At 43.1% G+C, this 19,417-nt stretch overlaps 1 protein-coding gene across 11 annotated transcripts in view; it reads left to right on the forward strand.

Moving 5' to 3' along the window:
• The window catches only part of KIF16B (kinesin family member 16B), a 280,503-nt gene that overhangs the window by 146,644 nt on the left and 114,442 nt on the right, over positions 1-19,417 (forward strand). For all 11 annotated transcript variants that reach the window (XM_082743222.1, XM_082743224.1, XM_082743223.1 and 8 more), the window contains 2 exons: positions 11,425-11,507; positions 12,889-12,977. In XM_082743222.1, the coding sequence (XP_082599348.1) occupies positions 11,425-11,507; positions 12,889-12,977 (172 nt within the window). The remainder of the gene's footprint in view (positions 1-11,424; positions 11,508-12,888; positions 12,978-19,417) is intronic.

The raw sequence follows: 19,417 nt of genomic DNA on the forward strand, positions 1-19,417 counted from the left end.
TTTAAAAAGTATGCTTGTTTAGGTTAGTGATGATTGAAATGAAATTTTTGAGTTGTCCTAAGAAAGTAGTAGTGCTAATTGACATTTAAGGTTAATGGTCAAAATTTTCTTTTCCTGGGCTATCTTAATTGCTTTATTACCACGGTGCCATGATTTTGGCTTGAGTTCCTCTGGTGCTCTGCTGTGCTACAGACATAAAAATGCTATGTTCCAAAGTCTTAAAACACCTGTGCACTGCGTAAAAATGTCATTAACAAGTCTTAGGGTAGTGAAATGCAAGATGACTTTGTGTTTCAAGAAATTACATGAAAAAAGCAAGACAATACCTTTTTAAAAAATGCACATACTTTAAGACTAGAAGATTCCAGCAAGTGAAGAACATGTCTAATCCTTCAAAAATTAGGGGTTAGACTTCTCTACTTAACATTTCTTTAGAGAGAGAGAGACAGTGTGTGTGCACACCAGAGGGGTTAGGGGCAAAGACAGAGGGAGATGGGGAGAAGCTTAAGCAGACTCCCGCTGAGCACAGAGCCTAACACAGGGTTCAGTCTCACAACCCTGAAATCAAAACACGAGTCAAAATCAAGATTTGGATGCTTAACTGGCTAAGCACCCAGGGGCCCCAACAATTCTTAATTTTTGAGGATTATTAAAATGAGAACTGGAACATATTTTAAAGACACAAAGTATATATTATATTGATTTTGGTTATGAAAATATTTAATAAAAATAAAAAGAGGTGAATGGCACTAACACATGCCTACTTTAGAATGGTGTTAACCTCTGGAGAAGAAGGGGGAGTTTTTGATGGCAGACTACAAAAGAATTTTCAGCTATGTTACAAGATTTTTTTTTTTTTTAAATTTTTAGAGTAATAACGTATGAACAGGTGAGGGGGATGTAGAGGGGAGGAGAGAGAGAAAGACATACAGACAGACGGTATTTTTTTTTTTCCTTTAAAGATTTTATTTATTTATTCGACAGAGAGAGATCACAAGTAGGCAGAGAGTTAGGCAGAGAGAGAGAGAGGAGGAAGCAGACTCCCTGCCAGCAGAGAGCCTGATGAGGGACTCGATCCCAGGACCCTGAGAACACAACCTGACCCGAAGGCAGAAGCTTAACCCACTGAGCCACCCAGGTGCCCCAGACAGACAGTCTTAAGCAGGCTCCATGCTCAGTAAGTAAATAACATGTCTAAACCTCTGCTCAGTGCAGAGCCTGATGTGGGTCTTGATCCCACGACCGTGAGATCATGACCGGAGGTGAAATTAAGAATTGGATGCTTGAATGACAGATTAATCAAATGTAAGATTTGATTTTTTTAACGTAAAAAGCGAGACCACTGTGAAAAAGAGAAGAATATGGACTTCATTAAAAATATCGTAATAATTGGGTGGGCGTCTGGGTGGCTCAGTGGGTTAAAGTCTCTGCCTTCAGCTTGGGTCATGATCCCAGGGTCCTGGGATCGAGCCCTATATCGGGCTCTCTGCTCAACAGGGAGCCTGCTTCCTCCTCTCTCTCTCTCTCTTTCTCTGCCTGCCTCTCTGCCTACTTGTGATCTCTGTCTGTCAAATAAATAAATAAAATCTTTAAAATATATATATATATATAGTAATAATTGGGAAACAGAATTAAGCATGGCAGTATATTCATACTCCAAAAATGACCTTGGCTTTTGCCCATGAAGCAGTTTAAGGAAAAGTATCAAGAACAGAGAATTCAGATGGATGTTAACCCAAATCACAATGATCTGACTGTAGTAACTCTACATTTGACTGGATTCTGGGTTTACCCTGTACTACCAACAGCTTCCTGTCTTTTCCCTGCCAGTTTCCAGTATTTGCTGATATTTGGTATTTAAACATCTCTTTTCATTAGCAAATTACTTTGTTTGGAAATGTGTTCGTTAGGCTGTCCCATTGAAAAGCACAGGTAGTAATTACCACTTCCTTATCTAGACCGCTTAAGATACTTGTGAATGTCAGCTAATAGGAGATTTACCTACATATAGAAGATTTTCACCATCACAGGGAAATTTTTTACCTGCATCTGCGAACAGCCTTACTTCTTTCAGATTGCATAAACAGTACTTCCCCTGCCTTAAATTACAGGAGTGTTTCCATATGATAACATCAGTAAAATAAAAAACCTTTGCCAGTACTGAGAGAATGAACTGTAATGACATATATAACATATGTTGCTGTAAGCCTGGTGTATGAAGCTTCTTTCCTCCTATTCTCTGAGTTCTTCCAGAAACCGTGCGTGGCTGTTGTAGCATTGCGTCTGCCTGTGCTCTTCAGTTGCCATGTTCTCTGGAGCTTGGCTTCCCTTACTCCCATGGTGCCACAGAATGATTGCACTGAATGATTTCATAGAATAATCGCATAGTGTGATTTGGTAGAAAGAGAGGCAATTGCTAGAGAAGAAAGCATGAATTTGACCAAGGTGTTTAAGGCCATAGGTCTTGAGCTGTTCTTGGTAAAGTTTTAGACCTTAGATTTTTCTTCTTCATTGTCTTCTTTTCCTCCACTCCCAATATGCTTACTATGAAATGGTGCAAAAATCAAGTGAGTTACAATTCAAAAAGTAGTTGAGCATTTTCTGTGCAATTCTAGGACCTATTCTCTCATGTTAATTATTCTTATTTTTGTCTTTTTCCTGTAAAATGTTACTTTACAGCTGGTAGTTGTTAAACGAGGTAATCAGTTTTCCTATTCATATCAGTGGACTCCCTTGGTCGTCTTGCGAGTTTGTCAGAGCCGTTGAATGTTCATCTTTCTTTTTCCACATGCTGCAAAAACTGCATCTGGGGACTTTACACCTAGGTGCATCTGAATGTGTTATGCTTCAGTGCCAAAATATATTTGCATCTATTCAGGCACTCAGAAAGAGGGAACAGGTGACTGTCTGGGGAGTGGAGCTGAGAAGGCTTTGATAAAATTTTCATTTGCTTTAGGGCTGCTGTGAGTTGTTCAGTGGCAAATTAAAAAAAAGAATTTTAGTGGAACTAGCAAGGGAAATGGATCTTCCAGCAGTTTAGCCAAGGTATGTAATGAACAAGAGTCCTTTTGAACACTACAGGCAGTCGGCAGATTTCGGTGGCTGGCCTCCCATTGAACTCACCTCTACTTGCTTATAAGCCCTAAGATCATTAGATTTTTCCCTCACTTCAGTTTTTCACGAGTTGTACAGGTGATGCTGATGAATATTTAATGGGAGTTCTGCTCACCCAAACCAATCACATTGAAGGTGGTTTTTTGGTGCCCAGATGTTGGTGTACACAATATCCAAATGTCAGTCTCTTTAAAGTCTTCTTCTCTTATTTGCTTCATCTTCTCTTATTAGAGTCAACACATCTATTTTTCATAATTTCTCTGTTCCTTTTTAGATGTTAAAACTTTGAACTTCACATCCCATAGGGAGGCTTGACACTGTGCCTTGGCATGGGTTTCTTGGCATTTACCCATTTTGGATCTTGGATCTTTGGATTTTCTTGAATCTGTAGGTTCATGTCTTTCTCCAGATTTGGGAATTTTTCAGACATTCTTTGTCTAAATATTTTGTTCTGCTCTGTTTTCTTCCTTCTCTTATTCTGGGGCTCCAGTTATGTGACTGATAAGTATTTCAGTATTGTTTCCACAGGTCCCCGAGGCTCTCTTTACTTATTTTTACCCGTTGGTAAACTTTTTTCTTTTTGCTTTTCAGATTAGGTCATTTCATTTGGTCTGTCTTCAATTTTATGGACTCTTTCTCCGTCCTCTCCACCCTTCTACTGAGCCCATCCAATTTTGCTTGTTGTATTTTTTTTAGTTGTAATAATCGATTGCTTTTTATATCCTTTATTTCTTGGTTATAACATTTTACCTTTCAAGATTATTCTGCATTTGAATATTTTTATAATAGCTGATTTAGCATCTTTATCAAATATGTCCAACATCTCTGTGATCTCCACATAATATCTCTTGATATTTTTTTTTTTTTTTTTTTTTTGCCATGCACATCGAGATTTTCCCAGTTCTTCATATGCTGAGTAATACTAGATTGCATCCTGGACATTTCTGATATTTTGTTATGAGACTCTGAGTCCTGTTGAAAACCTCTGGGAAACATTGATTTTGCTTTGTTTTGTTTTAGCAGACAGTGGACCTGGTTGGATTCAGACTATAAATTAGAATTAGCCTCCGTGGGCTGTGGTTCTAGCTTCAGTGCCAGTTCAGTTTTCAAAGGCTTTGTGCTATTCTGGTCTGCCCCATGTGTGCGCTACCCAAGAGTCAGTCTGGGACCCGAGCAGTGGTCTGTATCTTAGGTCAGTTCTTGAAGTCTTTGTGTGCTATTGAAGGTCAAATCTAAATGGTTCAATTCATAAACAACTCTGTGAGGTTGATTTCCTCAACTTCTCCTTCTTTGTCAACACTGAAGAGTCTTTCCTTTTCTGTCATCTGGCTAGAAATCTGAACCTGTCTAGTCCTCTTTCATGTTTCATGTTCTTCCTGCTCTTGTGCCCAAGTGGAAGTCAGTGGGCAGAGAGAGGAAGAAGCAACAAGGGTTTGCCCCACCCTCTAATTGGAGAGAGATTTCCCCCTTCCTTTTAAGTTTAGGCATCCCTCCAACCCCCACTATGTTGCTGTCAGGGAACCCTCTTGTTCCTCCTCCAACCTTCACTAGAAGGCATCTCCTGGAGTTCTCATTTGTGCTGATGTCAGCTTTTTTATTTCCTCCCAGCTAAGCTGGGGAACACCGGAGGGGGAAAGTGGTAAATTCCCCTTGCCCCGACCAGTGCTTCAGATTCCTGTCTTCTTCAGCCTGCCGACTACTCAGGGCCCTCAACCAGCTGCAGCCTGTATTCTCTTCACACTCTAGTGGCTTCCAGTGGGAGAGACAGGGCAGGGAGTGCTTATTCCATCTGGTGCAGAACTGAAACCCCTCTGCTGATGTGCTGTAGACTGCCAAAAAAGGAGAAACTTACCCAAAGCTGAATTCTGAAGTGGATGAGATATCTTGTCATAATGGCCTGTGGTGAAGAAGTGACATAATGTGACGTAGACATACTTGACCAAAGTGCATAGTGAAGAAATGTCTGAAGCCTGGAAGGTAGGTGAGGTGGACGGGGCAGTGGGGGCCAAGGCTGCTGAGTCATTCATAGTGGGTGTGTAGTAGGACCTGGGAACCACAGACTGGACACTGTGCAGTAGGCGCACAATGTGATTGCTGAAGTGAAGGACGGTGCAGTGTGTATGTAGCCCAAGGGAGCTTGGAGATGGGCAGTAACAAAAGGGACAAATGGAGGTAAGAGACCATTATTGCTTAGAGAGAAGGGAAATGTTTTGGAAGAACTGTTTTGGAAGGAACAATAAAATATTGACAGCTTGGAGTGTGTAGGAGGCTAGAACTGAATAGTTGAGCTTGTTACTAACAAAATAAGTGGAGTTGTTGGTAACAAAGACTATGAAACAAAGTAAAGTTACTAATAGCTTGACCACTTAGTATAATGACTTCCATTCAGTACCTTAGAATTTGCCATTTTATGATCTACTGTCTGGAATCACCCTCTACTTATTTCATACACTTTCTGCATTTTCTTTCAGAAGGATGAGACTTGTTCCATATACTCTTTTTTATTTCCCCTGAGGCTTTCAGAAGAAAAAAATTCCGTTCCCATGTATGCCACCCCCACCCCCATCCTAACATTTATTGGGGGATGGGACTAGAGCATCTTAGAATTTTCCACAGCTCCAGGTTCAGCACGTGCACACAGTTGGGCAAATAATTCTTGATGGATTATTTGGCTGGAAACCTCAATAACAAAGACTGAAAATCGATTTACTTTCTTTTCCAGAGTCTCACAATCCAGGTTTGCAATTTTTACTTTACCAAGAGTAAACAAGAGTTTAAGTGATTTATCTAAAACAGGAAATTGTAAATCCATATTTGAATTACAAATGCTGAAAGGGACGGGACGGGGCCAATGTGGCTTTTTGGGAAGGTATCATGTGTATTTATATCCTTCACAAACACCAGCAGAGGACCTGAGGGCGTGCTTTGACACTGACGTCTGCTACCCTTGATGCTGAGTGCCTTTCACTCTTCCAAGCCAGCTGTGAACCCCAAGCCATGTCATTAGTATTCATATGAAATTTTCTTACCACAAGTACCATGTCAGATCTTAATCTTCCCCATCTCTCTGCCCAAAGCCATTTTGAGTTAGAGAAGAATTACTATAAGTCAGGTGTCTGAAATAATAACACCAATGTCATAAGAGTCCAAGGCCTTTGAGCATATTAAGTAATGTGTTCTCAAGGTCTGGCATGTATTAGTGGAAATTAGTCCTTCCTCTGATGGTGCCATCATCATAGCTTATTTTAATACAAGTATTTTGCAGATGTTTTAAATCCAAAGGAAAATTATCCCTTATAAGCACATTTTAAGAATTTCACCCATCCTGGGTGCCTGGGTGGCTCAGTGGGCTAAAGCCTCTGCCTTTGGCTCAGGTCATGATCCCAGGGTCCTGGGATTGAGCCACACATCAGGCTCTCTGCTCCGTGGGGAGCCTGCTTCCTCCTCTCTCTCTCTGCCTGCCTCTCTGCCTACTTGTGATCTCTGTCTGTCAAATAAATAAATAACATCTTAAAAAAAAAGATAAAAAAAAAAAAAAGAACTTCACCCGTCTTGCTTCACCCCAACCTACATCTCAGTACCATTCTAGAAAATTATGTTCCCAGGCAGAGCTTCACTTTTCTGGTGATTATACCCAAAATGAAAACCTCTCTCACCAGGCATGCTTTAATAGTGTGTTGTAGCCTGTCTGTATGTATGGGGGGTGGGACGGGGCTTTCTAAAGTGATTAAATTCAGAATTTAGAGCTTGAAGCAGAATGTCACAAGGCCCCGTATTTTCCAGCCTCTAAACTCATATCGCATTGGACCATTCACTTTTGGGAATACAGTTTTCTTATAGGTTTCCGTTAATTATAACCCGGAATTAATTAATTTGTACACTGTCACCTCAGAAATATTCATATGACAGCATTTAATAGGGAAAAAAAGAGTTGATTTACTTGTGCAGTTATCAGAATTAGAAAATCTCACATAAAATTTGAGGAGGGTAATTAATAGTGACATTAATGATTTTTGTCACTATACTCCTTGGAAATCCCTAGAAATGTTTACATGTTTAGTTTCATTTTCAGTGTACTGAAATACTGAAGCAGAAAATCTATGAAATCAGCATTCAGTGGTTTCATTCACGGAGATTTAAGTGACTTTTTGTGGGGGGGGGTTGTTAACAAGTGCCTCTGAGTCCTCTTTTACAATGTCATTTCCTTTCCATTTCCTTTAAAGACCATCTGGAATTTGTCTACCTTGTGGTATTTAACAGGCTCTGAGATAATCTCAGAGAAGCTGTCATATATTTCAAGGAGGCTTAGATATGCTCCAAAAATTACAAACTAAGTGCATCAGAAAAGTCCATCTGCTGTGATTAATCATGTTAACCTCAGATCAAGGAGTAGTTCATAGTTAGAGAGTTTAAGATCTGAAGGAGCCTTAGAAAGTATCCAGTTTGATGACTAGAAAAGGAACTGAATTCTGGAGAGGTTAAGCTTAGCTTGCCCTTGGCCATATCAAGTTTGGGGCAAGGCATACGCTCTGGGTCTCATCCTTACACACAAGTGTTAGGTAGCTATGTACACTTACGTATGTTCATGTGTGTATATATGTTTTATATATATTTGTATTTTATATGTACATTTATGTTTTATATGTATTTATATGTATTTGAGAGTAAGTAGGTCTGTAGGTAAGTTGGTAGACAGACCGAGAGATTGATAGATGTCCCAGGTTTTTCTTCTAGAGCTTCATATTTCCACCTGCCAAAAGCGTCTCAGATTTATTATGTGTAAAACCAAGCTCACGATTTCTTTCCCACCCCACTGTCCGTCCTTTTCCAGTGTTCTTAATCTGTGTGAACAGTGCCCTGTCCAACCTTATTCAAAGCCAAAACGCAGGAGCATCTCCTTCACCTCCCTTGTCCCCATATGTAGCCCATCATGGAGTCCTCTTAATCCTGTCCCCAGATGTCTTCCTGGCTTGTTTATTTTCCTCCTTCCCTCCTCTCCAGTCCAGTGCTGAACCACTGTTGCCTTTGACCTGGACACTTGCAGTTGCCTCCTACCTTGTTTATCTTCATCTATTCCTGCCCGGTTTGGTTCCTTCTTCTTTTTTTTTTTTTTTAAGATTTTTATTTATTTGACAGACAGAGATCACAAGTAGGCAGAGAGGCAGGCAAAGAGAGAGGAAGGGAAGCAGGCTCCCTGCTGAGCAGAGAGCCCGATATGGGGCTCGATCCCAGGACTCTGGGATCATGACCCAAGCCGAAGGCAGAGGCTTTAACCCACTGAGCCACCCAGGTGCCCCTGGTTCCTTCTTTAAACAGTTGAAGGAATGAACTTTCTGCCCAGACTCTCCTCTGCTCTCCTCTAATCATGTAATGCTGCTGCACAAAGCCCTTCACTGTTTTCCTCTGAAGCTACATGAAATAAAAGTTGCTTCACTGTATCTTGAAAAAGTCTATGTTGTCTGTTCCCTTAAGCTTCATCATGTGTACTGTTCTTCCCGGTTTCCTCTGCTGTAAATATTTAACTGTCTTCTAGACTTTCCACTTCACCACCACCACCACTGCCTTCATCTTTAACTCCTGGAGGACCTTTACATAGCATACTCCCTTGTTCCTCCTGCTTCATCCTCAGAGCTTGTCTTGGGCACCACTTCCCACCTCCCTCAGGGCCTCTGTCCTTAATCTCCACTTTAATCAGCCTTCTTATGGCAGGGGATCTTTCATTCAGTTGTAGCTTTGCATCTGATTGTGGAGTGTTTTTTTTGTTTTGTTTTGTTTTGTTTTTTGTTATTCACCTCTCCCTCCTACAAGGGCAAGGCATGTGTATGATTCTGTAGCATGTGGTCTGGTTCTTGAGGTGCTTGTTGAATGAATGAAGGAATTAACAGCAGCATAAGGTAAAAATGAAGCAAATGTTTTAAGTCACTAGGTTTGTTGAGTAAAGGAATCTAATGAAATAGAAGCCAGCCTTAACAGAACCTCTTCTTATATGCCAGGCAGTTTGTGTACCTTATTTAAATGGAAACAAGGAATGGTCATAGGTAGTTTTGTTTTCTTTTATAACTCTTACAGGGATTTTTATGTATATTTCATGCAAATACATGGGTGGCAAGATTATTTTCAGTGATTTAATATGATATGAAATATGTCTCTGAAATCCCATTCTCTTTTTCCATGAACATATTTTAGCAATTTTCAACCTGCATGGCTAGGCATTTGATTAAAAGGAAAAAAAAAGAATTGGATTAAATGTAATTAACACACTGAATGTGATTGCCTTATTAATCTCTAATTTCACTTTGAGAGCATTAAATATATGTATATCCTAGACATGGCTGCTTAACTTTTGACTTCTTTGTATGCCACCCCGTTCTGAGCTGTGGTCATGAGAGGCATGGAAAGCACCTTTCTTAATTACAGCCGTGGTGCCTTTCCATAATTGGAAAATATACGAATGCAGTTTTACATGAGGGGGGATACATAGATTATAAATTGGTTAGTATGCACTGCTGTCCATCTAAGTCTCCTGAAAGCTGTGTTCTTCTTTCCATATTGACTCCATTTCCACTGAATGATGACAACCACCACAACCGACCCTTCATTTGCTCCCTGGGGTTATGATCTAAACCCCTTCGGTTTCAGCCATGTTGAATTTGAAATTCTTTTGAAAACATGAAGGCATATATTGAGTAGGCAGGTGGATTACTGGTCTGAAGCCCTAAAGTAGCTCCCTACAGCTACGATATTACTTGCAATGTCCAGGTGGAAATAGTAGCCAAGGGCAGAGGTTGATGATACCTGTGGTCACCAAGAGGTGACGACAGGTATCAAGAGGTCACCAAGAGGTCACATGTCTAAAGCAGCTTAGGGGCAATAAGATCTACTGTACCGTACCTTCTAAGTTTCAAAAAGAAATCAGAAACTCAGAGCTTTATGTGAAAACTGCAGATTTTTGCCAGTTGGCAGCTAGTAATTTCAGTTTTTAAAAGTTTCATGGGATACACAAAACATCTATGAGCTGGAGATTTTCTCTGGCTATCATTTTGTGACTTTTGGTGCATGTTCCCCATTTCTCCAGGTCCTCGCGGTATGTTTCTCCGTCATCTGTCCAGTATCTATTCTTGCTGCTATTTCTGATGCCCTGCGTTTTGGGTGGACTTGACTTCCTCCTCTCCTGAAACATGACAGGGCTGTTCTCCTGCTAAGGCTTAGCCCTTCCCCATGGTTACCCCAAACTGGAACCATCTTCCCTGTCCTCTCGCTGCCATGTGAGACCCAGCTTTGCTGTGTCCCCACCTATGTCAGCCTTGCGTGTGTCACTCAGATGCTCAACACCTCTGCCATCTTGTGTGGTTCACTTCAGTGCAGGTGTGTCCTGTCTTACAAATAAGTTGCATTCTTTTTCTGGGCAAAGCCTGATCATGGGGCTGTCTTTCTGAGGTGTGGTAGACTCTCGGATAGGGTTGGGACCAGAGAACGCAGTGAATCTCTTCTGGAACATCGCTTCCCTTACTTAGGTGCCTCCAGTGACTAGGAGCTCACTGCCTTGCACGGCAGCCGGGCCAGCTCTGAACAGTTCTTAGCCATAGAGAGTGTTTGTTTGATTATTTGCTTAATCATGCTGAAATGTGCCCTCCACCTAACATTTTTGTTACCTTTGGTTTTTACATTGAATTCTTTTACCTCTTCTGCATTTTCCAAACATGGAAGACCCTGGTCAGTCAAAGGGAGCCTTCCTCATATGTCTGATGTGGCCATCTAAATTTTAAGAGGCTTTTAACAAGAAGCAGTGTTTCCACATGGAAATAGATCCTACGTGTACACAAGTTCTTTCCTGTTACGTTCTGAAGTTGATTTTAGTAGTGGTTCCTGGACTCCACCGATTTTGCCATGTTTTTCTTTGAAAGCACTTTCCTTTGGGATCTCTTCTTTTGTTGGCATTAATAAAGATTTCCCAAGTTTGAGACCATATGCTTTGCTTGGTAGTACAGCATCACTTTGCAGAATGTATTTCTTTTTTTCTTCTCAAAATCAAGAGTATAATTATCTGGATATTAAGTTTTAAATCTTGTAATATAATGCTGGAATCCATTACTTCTGTCTTGGTAACATAAGTATTGTGACACTTGGCTGTAAAAATAAGAATATTTGCAGATTTAAAATTGGCTTATGTAAGCAGACTTTGGAGACTAAGGCTTTCCCTTATTATTACTGTTTTATAGCACACTGGAAATTACATTTCAACTGTAAAATTCCACAATATGATGTTGTCAACCAACCAAGTTGCTTACTTGTGTTTTTGTGTGTTCTTAGGTGCTGTGATACTATTGGGAAGAACCAATATGTTTCGCTTTAACCACCCTAAGGAGGCTGCCAAGCTCAGGGAGAAGAGGAAGGTAAGGAACCTAAAATCTCAGGAGCCAACTCTGATCCTGGTAGGGCTGGGGCTTGATTTTGATTTTCCGGAATCTGGAACCGGAAAAGTCGTTCTGTAGCATGCACTGATTTTAGGGAGCTGTTGCTCATTGGATGATTGGTTGATTGAGTAGGACAGCAAGCCGGTGAAGTCCAGAGCAGGAGAAATGGCTCCTTCTAGACCCTTCTCTTCACCCCTCCAGCCCCCAAAGGAGCTAGGCATTGTTTTTGCATTAAGTAGAGAGTGACTTCCACATGTGAGGATCTGTTTTAGGAGTTAACCTTATTTTCAACCACAGCGAATTGGACTTTTGGTTGGGGTATGAATCAGAGAGGGGGTGTGTTTAAGACAGCTGTTGGATAGACACATCCGGAGGGCACTTGAAGTGTTGGGCAGGGGAGTTGAGTGGAGGACCTGAGAGAGAGGGGGAGATGAGAGAGAAATCTGTATGGGGACACTGTACTGTCCTCAGGCCGAGGAAAGTAGAGACGACAGCTAACGTTTCTAGGAGCCAGGCACTGTATGAAACTTCTACACGTATTGCACTGCTTTATCTGCCCAGTGGCTATTCCTATCCCCATGTCACAAATGATCAAGATAAGCAACTGAGACTCACTTGTTCCCTCACCAGCAAGTGGCGAACCTGTGCTGCAGCCCTGACCTGCTGACCTTTAGTGTTTGCCCTTTACCCCGAGTCATATAGCCCCCAGCATGTCTACCTCCTTTCGTGAGGGCTGCCCGAGGGCACCAGTGCCTTCGATGGGAAATAAGAAAGCTGCAAACCCCAGCCTTCTCTGGGGCTGCTAGTGAAGCCTCTTATCTGTTCTGGCCCAGGGTCTCCTTGGAGGGTCCCCTTTGGTTCACAGTTGCAGAGGGCAAGAGGGAGGAAAATATATTTGCCAGTACCTTTCCTCGGAAGCAAACAGGTTAAGCTCTTCCTTTTTGGGTCTCCCTCTACCTCCTCACCTTTCTCCCTCAGTTCATGTAGTGAGTGCTGCTGAGAACAGGACAGGGCTCCTGCCAGCAACGAGGGTGACCCTTCCCGCCACTTCCATGTGGTGTGGTCGTGGAGAGCCCCACGGTGGTAAAGGTCCTGGCTAGCTTCGCCAGTCTGGACGTGTAGGGGCCCCGGGGGCCCTGCTGGGCTTAGCCGAGGCTTGGGTCTGAATGGCATCCATCACCCGGCTGTCCGTGATGTGCCGTCCTCGGATAGACCAGTTACGGTGCATGCTAATGGAGGGTGGGGGGTGGGTGGGTGTGTGTGCACCTCATTGCTTCTCACCAGGTGAAAGCAGCGAGTCCAGGGCGCTGGCCCTCTCTTCCCCACTGAGGTAACCGCTCTGCCCTGTGTCTGCTCTTAGAGTGGCCTTCTGTCCTCCTTCAGCTTGTCCATGACTGACCTCTCCAAGTCCTGTGAGAACCTGTCCGCGGTCATGTTGTACAACCCGGGGTAAGTGAACGGCAGCGCCTCCTTCCCTGTGACTGTCACTGGTATGTTTATTGTGCCAGCCCCACTCGAGTCACTCAATAAAAGTGAGGCTACTGCAGTCGCACCTCCATAGCAGATCAGCCTTTGTCATTTTCCATGTCACTCGCCAGCGCTTGCTCTGTACGTACATAATTGTACTTCACTGTAATCACAACATAAATGGGATTGTGTATTCGGATTTTTTGCTTCACATCATAAGAATCATTAGTGAGGACTGTTACAGACTTTGTCATCACTTTTGTCATTGTCTCATATTTTAGAATTAGCTCTCTGATTACTCAGTGCATGATCTCCTGGTCTTAGGCACTTTTATCTCATTTTGTAAACTTCTTGTCATAACAGACAACTTTGATTTTTAGGGCATCGGGGAGTACGAGAATTTATACTCATTACTTACAGGCCCTGAGGGGACCCCTGAGGACACAAACAATCGTGTTTTAGATGGACTTCGTGTCTGGGTGGCCTTGGGCGGTCTGCTTGGCTGATGTGGTGACAGTGAAAATGCCTAAGAACAGGGAACTGGAAGAAAGGACTTTGGGGACTTTTCCAGTTTCATGAGGCCATATAATTTTATCTTTCCTGCAGCGAGAGTGTCCTAGAAAGCGGCAGAGGTAAATGCGAAAGCTAACTAAGTGAAATAAAATGGACAACAACGTCTTCTAGTATTGTCCTGTACTGAGGAGTGGCTGTGTGTCTGGTACTGCACTCAGCCTCTTACATCCACTGTCTCATAATCCTCACCTTGATGCTGTCGTGGTTTGACATGTGGAGAATTTAACCCGGCTTGCCAGCCTGTGGTCTCACAGTTAGAGCTGTGGTATGAGCATGCGCTACTGATTCCCAGCCCAGGCAGTGGCACCTTCTCCAGCCACGGGTGTAGTCAGACCTGGGGCCAGTTCCTAACCAACCCTACCTCAGCTCAGTGGACATTGAGCCAGGATGTGCTGCAGGGATCCCTCCTTAGCTCAAGTCCCTTCCCTGGTTTGTGGAAAGCCGGTGTACCTGCAAGGAATTTCTTCATTTTCACAGGAGTTTACAACTGGGAGGACCTTTGTTTCTGGATTCCTGATTTTATAGGCAAGCTGAGGCCCAGATTGGACAATTTGCTTGAGCCAAAACAAATAGACAAACAAAAACCCAAAGGGGAAAAAAAAATCAGCCCCCAGTTAATGCAATATCATGACTGCAGGCTCCTGGGCCTCTCCCTCCCTCCAGAACTCATGCAAGCACAGGGCACAGTTAACTGGCTTTGTCTGTACGGGTCAGCTGTCGCCTGTGGCTACAGCGCTGTTGAGAGTGGCGCTCTTCAGATAAACTGGCCTTGAATAAGCCCTGTTGAGAAAGCCCTCTGAGTGCCTGGGTTCTCGATGTTTTGGAAGGCACGTTTTGTCAGAGGTCCCTGATCCCTTACAGTCTGAGCAGCTGCCCATTACTGTGGCCGAGACAGAGTCATTCATATCTTCACTGTGTTTAGGATCAAACGCAGGGCGTTAGCGTTAATTTCAGTGTGAGGAGTCCTATCCGTCTGTTCAATACTGTTTGACGAAACATTCTGGAATGTGTAGCATGCTTGCTTGGAACCATCTCCCCAACCTGCACCCGGCCCAGTCCTGGAATCCAGATACTAGCTTCACTGTCCTTGATCCTGGTGCCTTTTACTTTGAAACCATTTGGAAATGCTAACATGGCTTTTCAGTGTCTTCGAAAACCCAAAAACTGACCTGCTGTCAGCTCACCTCTTGGAGACCCAGGGTCACCAACTGTGAGCCCCTCTCTTCCTTACATTTACAGATGGCAGCCAAATCCTTTCTTTTTCTCCTCCAAACATAGGTGGAGGTGTACTTAGTCCTCTTCAAAGTGATGCCACTTTTGGTGGTTTGCTGGTTTTTAAGTTACAACAGTTTTTATCAATGTTTATGAAAGGTAGTTTAGAGTATCTAATTTTTCATCTTCAGAACTTTTCAGTGACTATCCATGGTCTAAAAAAAAAAATCCCACTTACTAACTGGGTCATTCAGGCCCCCCGCTGTGTGATCTGTCCTCTCAGTGCGTCTGTGTGCATGCTCTGGATCCCTGCCATTTCAGGGACCCTTTCCATTGTTCAGACTTCCTGGACTAGCCATGCCTTTGGGCCTTGTCTTTTGCCAGTTGCAGAGCCTGGCATGCGTTCTCAGATGCACATACTTGTCCTTTAAAGCACAGTACCCAGGCCAGCTCCTCTGGAAGATGTCATCCAGTCAAGAGTCAGTGTTCCTTCCTCACTGTACATTCCTCCATTTTCATCATCCTGGTTTTGGTCTTCTGTGTAAAGGACACTCATCAATCAACATGTCTTTTCTGTGTACCTTCTGTGGATGTGGGGCAGGGCTCTAGCCCAGGGGCACAGTTGCCAGCAGCCCCTATAGGGTCCCTTTACAGCTGGCCAGAGGAGAGAGGCAGTCACAGGTAATTTTACAAATAAGTGCAGAAAGGGAAAAGGAAATGAAATGTCTTGAGCAGTATTTGATGGCATGATCAGGGAGGGCTTTCTGAGGAGGGGACATTTAATCTAAGGCACTGAAGCCCCAGAAAGGTGGCGAGGGGAGAGTAGCTTGGATCTGGGTGGTAGCCTTAGAGATGGAACGTGGTGAAGTCAAGAATCATGCCCAGGTTTCAGATGTAAATAGCCGGGCAGATGGTGTGTCCATTCCTAAGATGGGGAGGCGGGGAAGTCCAGTGTGGGCCGGCATGTGCACCAGAGTTTGGCTTGTGTGAGTGTCTTTCCTATTTGACTGGAAGTTTTTTGAGGTCAGAGGCTTGTCATATTAATTTCTGTATTTAAAGTGTCATTCACATAATATGCTTAGTAAATGTTTAGCAAACAGATTAAGAGTGGAATTTTAGTAGGATACACAGATCCGTCTGGGAAAGGTTTTTCACCGATTTCTCTGGGTATGGATGTTCCAAATAGTGGAAAATGGCTTATTCTGTAAAGGAAGGTGTTTTTGTCACATGGGTCAATTCCTAACTGACACTGCAGTTATTTGAATAATCTCAAGGTCACGTTCAAGATCCTCAAGCAGAAAAATGAGAAGATGGTCTCATGATGAAATTAATTAGACCACGGCAATCAGAGAATTCAAGTGAGAACAGCATCTGTGTTAGATTGCCTTGCAGTTGGCTGAGGAGATGGTTCTAGATGCATTTGATGCTGCCGTTCAGAGGCACATTTTGTCTCTGCTACCCCTGCAGTACTCATTTGTAAAAACTCAAATTAAAATTACTCCGTACTTCACCAGCCTGACTTCATGCTCCCTGACGTCTAGCCCCCCCTCAACTTGCCACCTGCTATAGAGAATGATTGCCCATGAATTAAAACGTAATTGGAGAAAAATTTCCTCCTCTGATTTACGGGTGTCATGAGGTGTCTGCTCCAGCATCTTGACAAAATGAGGCAGAAATAAAGTATAGCCATGTTGTTTATACCTTTTTTGAGGTTACAGGTGTAAATATTCTTGGCCTAAATTGAGTACCATGCGGTAAACTGGAAGACCATTGAAAGAAATATGTTTGCTACTTGGACCCTGGCTACGTAGTTCCTTAAATCTAGTAATAAGCTGCTTGGTCACAAAAGCATGTTAGTTTCTCAGGATGGAAAAGTAGCACTGAGGTGCTTTCACAGATCAGCATGTACTTACTGAGAGTCTTCCGTGTGGAGAACCTTTACATGTCAGATGCGTGTTCTCTCTGCCCGGGAGAATGGGCACATGCCCATAAACCCATTCTGAGCCAAGGCCAGATTCAGGGTGGAGAGTGGTGATGTAAACAGCCCACCCTGGGGAGGTCTTCACGGAGACCTGAAAGCAGGTTGGGTAACTTCTTTTTAGAAGGTGAGAGACTTGCAGAGACTCTTTCTCACGTGGAGATCGCCTCCAGCCAGCATTGTGGAATCTGAGTCCTAAGCCCTAGTTCACAGGAGCCGTTTTTGTCTTCAACCCAATTGTCCCTATCATAACATTTCCCCTAGTTTCTACCTTGTTTAGCCTACTCTCAATGCCATAGTCACACCCAGCCTGGAATAAATAGCCAGAGCCCATCTCCAGAGAAGGGTGGTATGGGAAGGGGCTAGCGGTGGTTATAAGGATCCCAAGTGAATATCAGCTGGAAGCCCTGGTCTTTCTTCTCTGTAGTTGAGGACATGACACTGTTGGTGGTAGTACTGCCTCAAATTGGAGGACAAAGTGGGGAAGAATATTAACCAAAGAGTTGGCCTAAATCCCCACCCCTTAGGAATCGAAATCACTCCCCTCAGTTCTGGAGAATTTTCTCCATGTGTCATGTTTTTATAAATTCTGATTAGCATGTCCAGAACAAATGACCGTGATGAAGATATATGGCCCTAAATGTGATGGAGAATTATTTTCTATATACTTATAAGCATTTGGTAGCTCATTTCCTTACTCTGTTTTACATTGTGACAACATACACTTAATATAAAATTTACTGCCTTACCCATCTTTAAGTGCACCGTTCTGTAGTGTTAAGTGCATTCACACTATCGTGCCAGCCAGTCTCTGGAACTCTTTATTCTCTGGCCCATTAAAACAATAGCCCCTATTCCCTCTGTCTCCCAAGCCCAGGGAATCACCATTTTAGTTTCTGTTTTCAGAAATTTGACTACCTTAGGTACCTTAAGTAAGTAGACTCCTACAGCATTTGTATTTTTGTGTGTGGCCTATTTCACTGAGCATAATGTCTTCAAAGTTCATCCCTGTTATAGCTAGTGTGAGAACTTCCTCCTTCCTTTTTAAGGCTGAATCACATTCCATTGTACCTATACACCACATATGGTTTATTTATTCATCTGTTTATGGACACTTGGATTGCTTCTACCCTTTGGCTGATGTGGATAATGGTGACATGAACATGGGTGTGCAAATATCTGTTTTGAGTACCTGCTTTCAGTTCTTTTGGGAGTATACCCAGAAGTGGAATTGTTGGGTCGTATGGTTCATCTGTTTTTAGTTTTTTGAGAAACTGCCATCCTGTTTTCCACAGCACCTATACCATTTTACGATCCCACCCACAGCACCCAAGGGTTCCAATTTCTCCACATCATAGCCAACACTTGTTTCCTGTTGTGTGTGTGTGTGTGTGTGTGTGTGTGTGTGTATGTGTGTGTGTATTTTAAATAATGGCCATCATAATGAGTATGAGGGGTATATCACTATGGTGTTTTTTTTTTTTTTTCATTCTTTTTTTCCTTCTATTTTTTTCCCAGAATGTCCAATCTAGAAAATACTGTCTGGAAATAAAGAAGAAAGATCTCAAAATTCAGTTTCCCTTCCCCCAAAAGTATAGTAAACAAATGATGAACATAAATCTAACATAGATTGACTTCCTGATGACCTCTCTCAAGCACTGCCAAGTTCATTTTAATCAGCTCATTGATGGTAGGCATCCAAGTAGCTTTTCTAGCCAAGGAGAGAGATTGGTCATCTTTGCATTGAGAGGGGTCACTCTGGCAGCAGAGTAACAGGGACACCAGGGAAGCTACAGGAAGGACGCATAGGCAAGGGCTTGAACTGAGGTAGCAGTTAAAGTTACCTAGATGAAGAGATGGGCTCCAAAGCCATTTGGGACTGGAAGTCTTGAAGCCTAGCTGATAAATTGGGTATGAGAAGTAAAGAGATTGCCCTCTGTTTTTTGGCATAGGTAATTGGTTGGGGGTTGTGTGCTACCCAGCAGAAGTACACACGCACAGGAAGGAAGAGCAAGTTGTCAGGAGGCAGGCAGAATAATGAGCACGACCTTGAAACAGCGGGCCCCAGGCCTTGAACTCTCTCCTATAAGTGACTGTGCATTTGAGTACTCTGTCAGCCACCGTGTACCCCCTGGGCAAAGCTGGAGTCTGTGTGACCTGTCAAAACCCCAGGGTGAAGGTGGTTTCCCCTGTTGAGTGAAATCAATGTTCATAAGTTCTGCCACTTTTTCCTCATCCATTTAGCTACTGTTTGAGGGCCCATCATTTGTCCAGCCCTGTACTGGGACTCCAGTGAGTAAGACAGATTGGTGCTCAGTCACCTTGGAGCATGATGGATTGCACAGGCAAGACCTTGGTAAAAAGCCTATCAGAAATCTGCACACCAGGAGCGATTGTCTTTTGCACATGCCAAACTAGGATTCCTGGGGTGCCTTGAAATTAGGAAAAGCTGCAGTGCCGCCCAGACCTGTCCCCTCGCAGTGTGCTGCATCTCACTGCAGCAAGTCCTAGTCACAGAGTTCTCTGATCAGCAGGTGGCCAAGCCCAGTGATTAGCACAGAGTTTCGTGTCCCCTGTCTAATCAGCAATCCAGAAATACTACTCAGCCATTTAAAAAAAGGGGAATTCTGCCATTGTGACAACATAGATGGACCTTGAG

This window comes from Mustela nivalis (assembly GCF_964662115.1).
Source record: "Mustela nivalis genome assembly, chromosome: 8".
Classification (NCBI taxonomy): Eukaryota; Metazoa; Chordata; class Mammalia; order Carnivora; family Mustelidae; genus Mustela; species Mustela nivalis.